General features: G+C 33.0%; 1 protein-coding gene across 1 annotated transcript; it reads left to right on the top strand.

The window, feature by feature from the left end:
* Positions 1-2,395: 2,395 nt before the first annotated feature.
* On the top strand, positions 2,396-10,088 carry LOC104110844 (uncharacterized). Its single transcript, XM_009620403.4, has 4 exons — positions 2,396-3,015; positions 4,611-4,791; positions 6,073-6,137; positions 9,728-10,088. The coding sequence occupies exons 2-4, from the start codon at positions 4,647-4,649 to the stop codon at positions 9,800-9,802; spliced, it is 285 nt and encodes a 94-aa protein (XP_009618698.1). The 5' UTR covers positions 2,396-3,015; positions 4,611-4,646; the 3' UTR covers positions 9,803-10,088.
* Positions 10,089-11,158: the final 1,070 nt, after the last annotated feature.

Genomic DNA, 11,158 nt, shown 5'->3' with positions numbered 1-11,158 from the left:
AAATCCTAAATTAAATCCTAACTCAAATCTAATATGCAAAATTAAACCTACTTACCTATTTTTTTTTAACAATTAACTAATTTAATTAACTAATAATGCATGTAAAGTTACTAATATATTTTTGTTGTGATTTTCATGTATTAATCCTACAATTAATAAGTGATTAATTCCTAAAAATACAATTAAAACCTAAAATAACAGGGAATGAAGAGCTGAGCAGGGACTTCCCAAATGAGGGATCTAGGGTTTAAACTCACTTGCATACCTTTTCGGTCGAACGTGTCGCACATGATTTGCCTAGTACGATTTACCCTCTTGTGTGATTTGCGGACTATTACACAAGAGCAGAGTTTACCCTGTGAGTACTCGAAAGGTAACGACCACAGATTCTTGTTAGAGAAAATACTTAGTTAATCACATAATACTTCTCCTTTATATAACTCATATGTCCATGCAACCATCACATAAAAATCTTCTATTTAAGGAGAGATACAAATGTATATATATAGCCATGGATATATCCATGATAAACTCACTCTCACTTGCAATATAGAATTTGCGAAAGCGCAATGCACGTGATAAGAATTATAGCTTAATAAATTAAGTGCTAGTAAACAAGTTAGAGCAATTAATTGATTAGGAAAAAAAGAGGAATGAGTTGTACAAATATTTTATTAGGTTGTGATGAAAAATGATTAATTAGAGCATGTTCGGAATAAAATCAATCTTAGTATATGTGACAGCTAATGATCCGCTTGTATAGATTGGAGCTACCTTGTTAACTGTTATTAGAGAGAAAAGAGAATTATTTTTGAACTTGTCAATGCACAAATTTTTTTCTCGCTCTACAAATGTTAACATATTGTGTACAAGAAAGAGCAAAAAATATAATATTTGTTATTCTCTTTATTAATTAAGAAGCATTCTATAGTCTTTTTCTCTCTTTTTTCTCTCGATCCCAATTTCCGCTTTTGACTTACTCCCTTTGTTTCAAATTTGATGAGTTACTTTCCTTTTTAGTTAGTTCCAAAATAAATGACATATTTTTATATTTGGAAATAATTCAACTTTAAACTTTTATTTTACCTATTTTAACCTTAATGAGAAACTTATATAACCACAAAATATCATGACTCCAAAAAGCTTTTACCTCTTAAACTTTTAAGACAACGAGTTTCAAAAGTCTTTTTTTTTTAAAATTTTGTGCCGAGTCAAACTATATTATCTAAATTGAAACAGAAAAACAGAAAAGTATTGTTTAACGTGTTACTGTATAACCAGGTCATATAAATCGGAAAAAGTAAACTTTGGGAGAATCTCTCTTTTTTTACTAGTGCTTTAGACAATTTTTCACCTTTTGCATTCTTTGACATTTTGTTTTACCTTAGAACAGGTGGTGAATCGGCAACACTCATTACCAATTTCGTCTTAAGAGTTAAGAGTCAAGGAAATCTTTTAGCAAACTTCTTGTTATTAGTTTATTTACTAAAAATACAATTTAAAGGATAAGCTTATTCATTTCTTAATTTGTTAGGGTCAAATTGACGTTCAATTAATTTGCGCCTGAAACATGTGTTTTATGAAGGCAAAAACATAATGACAAGTATATCAAGTTCAGAATCTTTGCGTTTATTTGAAATGGAGATGTTGACGTTTTCTTTTACATCCACATGTAACCAAAGTAAAAATAAAATGTCTGAATGGGAAGTGGGAACTTAAAAAGCGAATACTTTAGCTTTTTTTCTAAAGGGCTTGTCGGTAGAGAGTTGAACTAGTATTTAGACATAAATTTGATTTGAAAAAATAAGTTTTTGAAGATGAGATGAAGGACCCGCTTGGCCATAAATTTAGCCAAATTTTTTCCATTTTTTTTGTTGCCAAATACGTGTTTGTTCATAAATTGTATTCATATTTTGGCAAATTTTCAAATCCCAAATCGCAAAATCAGCTCAAAATTGCAAATCGCAAAATCGCAAAATAAGAGCTGGTTTTGGCCCAAAATATTACTATTAAATTTTTATTTTATTTTTAAAATTGCCACAAACTTCTGTATTTTATAAAAGAGCCTACCATTTATTATATTGTAACAATGTTGTTTCATCTTGTCAATCATATGATATTGTATTATGCAGTTCATTATAAAAATAATAATTTTGTACCAAATTTATTTATGAACAGTTGATATCCAATTTTTTCCTACCTTTCCTTCAATTAATTTCTTTGTGTTTCTCGATCTTTACTACCTTGGACAAGTTATTTTATATAGTTCTTGCTTTTCAATATTTTTTGCTTAAAACAATGCTATATTAATATTATATTTTAGTCCAAGTTATTAATACAAAGAAGCCCAAAGAAATCGATTTAAAGAAGGGAAAAAAGCCTACCAATTTCAGCCAACCCATTCTCTTTCATTAGCCTACCCAATTCCCATAGACCAAAATATGTCCAAGCCCAAATATCATTCCTAAAAGAACTTAAACTCTTAAAGATTAAACTAGGTTTTCTTCTCATTGCCAGCAACGTCTCCTTCCCCCTTTTTTGCAAACTTCACCATGGCAGACTATTACCTCAGAATTGTTCCTCCATTTTTGTGAAACTCCGTACAATTGCGTTTCTCTAGCCCCTTTCTAGCACAAGATTAAGTCAACAGTAGAGGTCAAAGAACCTTTGAAATCTCTGAAAAGGCAGAGATAACAGAGATTTAAACGGCTCTTTTTCGGACTCCACACTCAACCCGTGACCCTTCTGATTTTGGATTCAAATTTCAAATCAAAACTCAACTTCCATCTATAAATACTCCCCAAAGGCTTCAGACGAAAGAGAGCTCGAACACGGTGAAAACCAAGTTTTTGGACCATAAAAAATCTCTCTCGACTCAACTCAATCTTTCAATCTTGATTTTTCTTTTAGCACATACAATCTAATACTCAAAAGTTCTGTAATTTTGTTGTTCAACTCTTGTCTTGTGGAGTAGATCTAAAATCTCCAAAGTTCCAGTTCACTGCCCCTCAAGAGGTAAATTCTAATCCACTTTGTTTATTTTATTGTTGTTAAAATACTATGTTTTAGAAATCATGTTTATAGAAGATTGTTACTGCTGGAAATCACGTGTTAGGTAAAAATGTTCATGAGTTACAGTGTATGTTAATGTTAGTTATATCTGTTTATTTTAAATTAGATTAACATGAACTTGTTTTGTATTAAGATTTTATTTGTATCATTTAGATCTCAGAACCTTAGTGAAAGTTCTGATTATTTTATATTACCCACATAGAATTGAAAAGTATTTGCAGTAGAAATCATATCTTAGGTCCTTTTTTGCACATGTTAGATACTATTTAAGAATGTAGCTTTGGATTAAATAACTTTGAAATGTTCACTTCATGCTTGCATTTCTTGGGGGAAGTGTACAGTTAGCCACTAATTAGAGCTTTATTTACTCTTTAGCCACCGTTTAAAATGTATTTACTCTTTAGCCAGTGCTTTAATGAACTTTTAATGAACGTTTACTTGCTTTAATGAACTTTTACCCGCCCAGACAAAAATACCCCTGTGCTAGACATGTTGTCCTTAACTTCATGACTGTTGTGTAAATATTAAGGACAAAGTGTCCTGAATTAGCACCTTCTGTTTTAAACTTTAGGACATCATTTCCTTAATTGCATATGTGCAGTGTAAATGTTAAGGACATGGTGTCCTTAACTTCATGAGTGTTGTGTAAATATTAAGGACAAAGTGTCCTATATTAGCACCTTTTGTTGTTAAACTTTAGGACATCATGTCCTTAACTTCATACGTGCAGTGTAAATGTTAAGGACATGGTGTCCTTAACTTCATGTGTGCAGTGTAATGTCCTTAACTTCATGAGTGTTGTGTGACATGGTTCGCTTGCTTAATATCCAGAAGTTAAGGACATTTCAAAAACGTTTGTCCTCAATATTAAATTCCTAGTTCAATATTTCAGGACACTTAGAAAATTATGTCCTAGCATTTACTTGTTTCGCTTCATGTCCAGAAGTTAAGGACATTTCAGAAACGTTTGTCCTCAATACTAGATTCCTAGTTCAATATTTCAGAAAGTCTATGGAATTTCCCTTGGAAAACTTTCAGGAGATGTCGTCTCTGTAGGATACATTTAGAGCCTTTTCCTTTAATTGAGCAAATTATAGCATTATTTTCCCTTATGAATGTTTGATATGCCTGGTTGTGCTTATTTCCCTAGTTGGCAATATCATAGTGTTGTTTGAAGAGTACTGAATTGCAAGATGTCGTCTCTGTAGGATACATTTAGAGCCTTTTCCTTTAATTGAGCAAATTATAGCATTATTTTCCCTTATGAATGTTTGATATGCCTGGTTGTGCTTATTTCCCTAGTTGGCAATATCATAGTGTTGTTTGAAGAGTACTGAATTGCAAAAGCAATTCTACTTGAATAAAATGAAAGAACAAATTAGACAAACTTGTATATATTGTAATTTATATCAAATGTATAAAAGGTTCAGTGACAAGTGTGAGAATATGCTACGAAATTGGTTATGACTTCAAATATTAAATCTTGATCTTATGCAAATATCTAATATCCTTTTCTCTTTGTATGTTGTTTTCTCTAGGCACAGTTTATTTATTTTTAATTAGAAGACTATACAATGCCGCTGGGACTGTTGTTAGGTTTAGGGAGAACTTTCAGAAGAAAACGCACTTCATCTCTCGACATTCTTACTTCAAAACGGGTTCCTCGAGGCTACTACAAGGGAAAGAATTGCAAGCCTACTGGTTTCCACACTCGCAAAGGTTTGAAATCTCTATTCAAGTGTTGCGAACTACTATTCTTTTGTCTTTTCTCTCTAGTTGGAACATATTTTCAATAGCTTTACAGGAATTTCTATATTTCAATGAATACTGATTGGTACCCAACTACCTGTAGTATTTGGTACACTAGATGCCAGAAAAAAGGTTGAGCCTAAAGGTTTGAAATCTCTATTCAAGTGTTGCGAACGACTATTCTTTTGTCTTTTCTCTCTAGTTAGAACATATTTTCAATAGCTTTACAGGAATTTCTATATTTCAATGAATGCTGATTGGTACCCAACTACCTGTAGTATTTGGTACAGTAGATGCCAGAAAAAAGGTAGAGCCTAAAACTGCACGATGCCATCACCATTCGCCACCATTGTTCTACTCGGAAGTCGGAAGTGAAATTTTTATGCAGTCTTGACATATAAATGAATTTTTTTCTTATCATCTATGGTTAAGCTCGTAATGTTAGTAAGTCTTTTACGTCTCATACTTTTGAGAAAGATTATGATTTGATTGATCTATGTGATTGCTTATGCACCTCTCTAACCTACATCGTGATATATGTATCCTTACTTTTTCTTTCACCCCCCTTCTCCAATTTCCAAATGGTATGTAAAGTGGTATATCTGAGGAGTCATATGATGTTTGGCTTGAATCATCAAACGAGAAAAGAAGGAGAGTACGGAAAACCTGAACAAAATGTTCTGACTTTGTTTGTTACCTGAGAAGATGTATCGTGTATGAAACTAAGGATAATGTTTTTGAAAATGACATGGTGTTTTGTTTGATTTGTTACAAAAATGGACATTACTTGCAGTTTTGTTTGATTGTTACAAATTCCAGAGGTACAAAAAGTTTAACCTTAGGTTTTTGACAGTGAAGATATCGTATATCATTTTTTCTCTATTTTTCTTGCTAAGTTCATACCCGAGAATAGTAGTCTTATTGGAAGTTTATGTTTGACTGTTTCCTCGACATAATCTTAGATTACTGTTATAACCAGGAAATCCAGTCTCCTCGATGTAAACAAATTGTATGGTTGCAGCTAAGGCCATTGAATTTCTTGTTCTTGTCGCCCAGCCCATTTTTGTCTCAATTCCAACAATCATAATGTGTCCGTAATGAAAAAGTAGAAATACTGAATTCCCTTACTTCGAAAGCTATATATTCCAGGGTTTTATGAAGCTGGAAATATCAATAATTATTTTTGGTCACATAGAAGCACACCGATATTTCTGTATATATCTAAAAACAGATTGTTCTTTCTTGTTCCAGGTGGTTATGTTGTTATGCAAGAGAAGCTGCCTAACTATGTAGTTCCAGATTTGACCGACTTCAAGGTATTTAACTTTGACTGAAGTATTAACCAATCAACATTTTTTCTGATCAATGTTCCTTTCGTTGCTCACCTTCTAGCCTTTCCACTTGATGAAGAGCAATCAAACGTAATTTTCTTTTTTGGTAACAATTGTGAATATTACCATTGATAACAAAATTAATCAAATACACCTAGAGAGCTCCTAGCTTCTTCAAAGAAACTGGGACTCCATAATATCTTTAATTACACAATAGTCTCTGTATGAATCCTCTACTCCTATATCCTCTATTTGACACTTTGATCATCTCAATTCTCTCTCGTCTCTTTTAATCTGTGTAACTATAGTATTCGTCTGTACACTTCCACCCTGAAACAGTTTTTTATTCCTAGCAGCCACTACTTCCTTCTTGAGCTTCTGCCAGTGCTTCCTTCTAATAAATGTAAAAAGATTAAACTTACTGTAAATAAATTGCACAATAGTCTCTGTATGAATCCTCTACTCCTATATCCTCTATTTGACACTTTGATCATCTCAATTCTCTCTCTTGTCTCTTTTAATCTGTGTAACTATAGTATCCGTCTGTACACTTCCACCCTGAAACGGTTTTTTATTCCTAGCAGTCCATACGTGATGAATTGTAGCCCCCCAAATAGCAGCCACCACTTCCTTCTTGAGCTTCTGCCAGTGCTTCCTTCTAATAAATGTAAAAAGAGTAAACTTACTGTAAATAAATTGCTAAAAGTAAAAAGAGTACCATGTGCTTTCATCACTCATTTACCCATGTTTTCACCTCTAGTCTTAGCCCGTTTTAGGTCATGCAGCTTGAAATGGTGAGCATGGTTTAGAGGAGTTGGTGAATATTGAAGTATTGACCAATCAGTATTTTCTCTGATCAATGTGCCTTTTCCGGTTGCTCACCTTCTAGCCTTTCCGCTTGATGAAGAGTATAACCATTCATTGTTCCATTTACGTTCATCAAGAGTAAGCTTGATGTAAATAATTTGCTAAAAGTAAAAAGAGGCAACAGGTGCTTTCATCACTCATTTACCCATGTTTCCACCTCTGGTCTTAGCCCCATTTTGGGTTATGCAGTTCAGCTAAACTTAGCAAGTTGATAGCATTCCTTTAGATCTCTTTATCCTTTCTGCCATTCTAAGACTCTTTCTTCAGCTAGGGGAATGGCTGACAGAAAGAAAGGAAACAAACCGTCTTCCTCCTCCTCCCATCCCCACCCCCCACCCTTGCTTAAGGAGAGAATCTGTTATTTAACTGCAGTTGCTGACTTGCTTCCATGTTCTTATGTTCTTCCATATGTATTAGTTTATAAGGACATCTTGCTTTCTGATTTCATTCTGTATTTTTAAGTAGTTTTTAATTAAACAACGGTTCTACCAAAACAAATAGAGATGGTTTCAATAAGCTTTTCTTCCCCTTTTTTCTTTCAATTCTGTTCCTGCTCAATTGTATAGTCAAATCTCATCCATGCATGAACCAAAAGGAATAGGGTTATTTCTTAGTCGTATATCTCCCTTACAATGGACAATTCTGGAGTCCAACGAGTCCTATTCACCCTAACCCTTGCCTAAGAAGTCCTGAATCCTATTATCATATTTTCTTCCAATACTGTCTTGTAAATCAGTAATTGCCTATCAGACCGCCTACTTATAATAGTTTATAGTTTAAAAATACTGTTAATCATAATGCAAATAACAATTTAAATAAGGGTGATAACGATATAATTACAATGCAGAAAACAAAAATATATTGACAATGTAGGCACTGCAATCTTTATAACTATTTCTACTGGTTATCTGTTTAGAATTTATTTAAGTATTTGTCACATATATGCAGTAAATTTTCATGCTTCATGAGTGATACATTTTTTTTTAAATCAAGAATTTTTGAAATTAGTAAATATACTGGTTCAAGCGTATGTCTACCTCTTATTTTTTTGAAATTGTTGCACAAATTCATCTATAGCAACCTTTGTACCTTTGTATGTTTTCCAAATAAAATTGGATAGTAAAAATAAATGGTGTTTGCTGTAAACTAGCTACAAGTTTGTATCTTAAACTCTCTAAAAGTGTGTATACCATTCTTATTCTATCCTAATAATTAATTCTGATAAGTTAATTAATTAGTTGTTCTCTCTTAATAAAGAATTGAGGAAGATTAATGTTGGAATATAATATGATGCTAATAGCATTCAAGCCTCCGTTGAAAATTGGTATGAAAAGTAGGAGTTAACTTATTAGTCCCTAAGAGTTTTAATAGGTCCTAAAAGTCCGTCCCACAGATAGGGGCAGGTCTAGTTGATAAAAACATTTCTTCTGGTGACGACCTTTTAGAGGATATCCAATTCATTGCAGCTTGTGTTAGTGTATGATAACGAGATAGAAATGCCGTCAATTTGCCTTTGGCATATTTTGTAACTTTTAAACTCGGAGTCTTGCCTAGAATATATGTGCGTGACAATCCTTTCTGTTATGCTCCTATTAGACCTGTATGTTTGTTATTACCCCCAGTACTCATCTTGTTTTACTTTCTCTTTTATTATTTTTGTTGTTTTGGAGAATTAATTATCTTGTTTACTCACATAAGGGATTTGTGAAGTAATACAGACCAGCATAAATAAGATCAGTCATGTCTAAGAACTATTTATAATTTCTGTTGTTCATAGAGTACCCAAAATCACTCATTGGCAATTTCTTTCCTGTCCATGAGATGATTAAAAAACGATATAACATTTGGAACTAGATTGTGGTCTATCTGGAAATGTGCTTGTCAAAATATGAGATGTCTTCACTCGTTACTGCCTTTGTTCTTTTTCCGTGACGTATCGTAGATGAGGTAAGAGCCTTAGAGAGTACATAACGATATATAGATGTTAAATAAGTTGGTCAGCTAGAGGTTTAACAAGATACTTTTTGTGAAGATAACACTATCTTGGTGTATTATTAATGAACTTCTTTTGATTCATCTAAAGAAATATATAATTTTCAGTCCCTTCTAGGAAATACGTTGGTACTTATGCTTTTTGTTTGGGCTCAGCACTTGCTTTTGATTTGTCTTTACATTCATTCAGTTTCTTTTTGGCTAAAAGTTATCTAAAATGAAAACATTCTTTGGGTTATTCCATTATATTAACCTTTTCAAAGCCTTTTTAATATCTTGAAACAGGTTGTGCTTGAGGTAGGTTAAGACCTCGCACTTTCATAGCCCATGGATTAGGGCATGGACTTTTCAAGCATTCCCCAAATGAGCTAAATTTTCAGTAATCAGATTGCACTTTCTTGTATTCTGTGATCTGTTGCTTTCTTTCGTCTTGACATTCAATATTGGTGGGTGTTCACCTTTCACTCTTATCCAAGATAGTGATCCCCGTCTCAGCTTCTCTGGAAATTATCCATGAATTTACATAACTGCATTATGTACATAGTCTATAGTGTAGGTAAAAGAAACTAGTGTCTCTTTCTAGTGTAGTTGTGTAAGTTCTCGCTAGATCGTAGAAAATGTTTGTGGAACTTGTGACCCTTTTGTTTACTCATTTTATGTGAAGTTTTTTACACCTTGCAATTGATGAATTCCTTTCTTTTCTCTTTCTTTTGCAGCTGAAACCTTATGTATCCCAATGCCTGATAGAAATTAAAAGCACAAGTACGGAGGCAAACGAATCTGCAAAATAAGGTAGAAGGAGAAAAATGATGAACACTTCCTCCCATTTTCAAGTATATCAGGCTTTTCTGTCCTCATTTTCTAGCTAAACATGAAGGCGACAACTTGTTTCCCATTCTTGCACACTTCTACAGCTACATTCTGTTGGGATCAAGAAGTCTGGCCTTTTTTTTTTTTTTTTCATTTCTATTTTTAGGTACTCAACTTTTTAGCTAAACATGACATGGGTGACATGATCACCTCTCTTGGATACCTTTGTAGCTGCATTTTCTATGGAGATTAACTAGTTTGGTTGAATACCCCCCTAGACCAGAGGCGGATCCAGGATTCGGAGGTTGCGGGTGCCACACCATGTTATGCATACAGTATACATGTCAGTAGCTACAAAGACACATTAGGAATAATGTGTCGGTTCGCTTAGTTTTTGGTTAATTTGAATAGGCCTTTCATTCACAAAGCAAATAAGTTTGATTTTAGTTCAAATTTTTAACGCTTAATTTAAACACATTTTAAATAAAAATGCAAAAAGAAAAATAACATTTCATGAAAGAGCGCCTCTAATATAAATATTTTCTTAAAGAGTAACTTAACAATATATATTCTTTGTTTGACTAGATTAATTTACTTGTATTGTTCTTTGTTTATTTTTCATCTTAATTGTTGAGTTATATGACAATTATTTTTCAAGGAAAAATTTCTAACATTCAACCTATAATATTCGACTCAAAACACTATCGATCAAACCATTTAATTTTTTTTCAAAACCCAATAGAAGATATTGCTCAAATTATATTCCAATATATAAATTAATATTGTTTTATTAAAAATAAAAAAAATTATATGCTAATTAAAATCAATTCCAATTATCTATTGAAAATAATTGTTCATAAAGTAAGGTATAATGATATAAACAAAATGCGGACTGAAATTAAAAAAAAAAAAAGAACAGAGACTAAGCAAGTAATAAAATGAAGAAAAGGAGGGAAAGAGCCGAAAAAGAAGGAAAAATGGTGACACCCTAGGGCTCAACTGAAAATAAAGGAAAACTTAATAAGTAGAAAAAATGAAAAATCAAAGGGCTCTATCAGGGAATCGAACTTGCATTCATGATGTCAAAGAAAGCCTTCAAAGGAAGGCTGAATCAATGGCACCCGCGTCCACTTTGTGACTTCTAGGTGTCACTGTATCCATATATACGTTTCTTCAAAGAGATATTATGTACATAATAAGAATTGTAGCGAACGGGTGCCATGACACCTACTTCATAAGGTAGATCCGCCCCTGCCCTGGACCAGAAAACGGCGAGGTAGTTAGGATAGGAATAAGATCAGTAGATACGCTTAGAATTAGGAGGAATAATTTGCAAA

Source organism: Nicotiana tomentosiformis, chromosome 4 (assembly GCF_000390325.3).
Source record: "Nicotiana tomentosiformis chromosome 4, ASM39032v3, whole genome shotgun sequence".
Classification (NCBI taxonomy): domain Eukaryota; kingdom Viridiplantae; phylum Streptophyta; class Magnoliopsida; order Solanales; family Solanaceae; genus Nicotiana; species Nicotiana tomentosiformis.
Note: the sequence above shows the minus strand (reverse complement) of the source record. Positions and strands in the feature narration are given on the sequence as shown.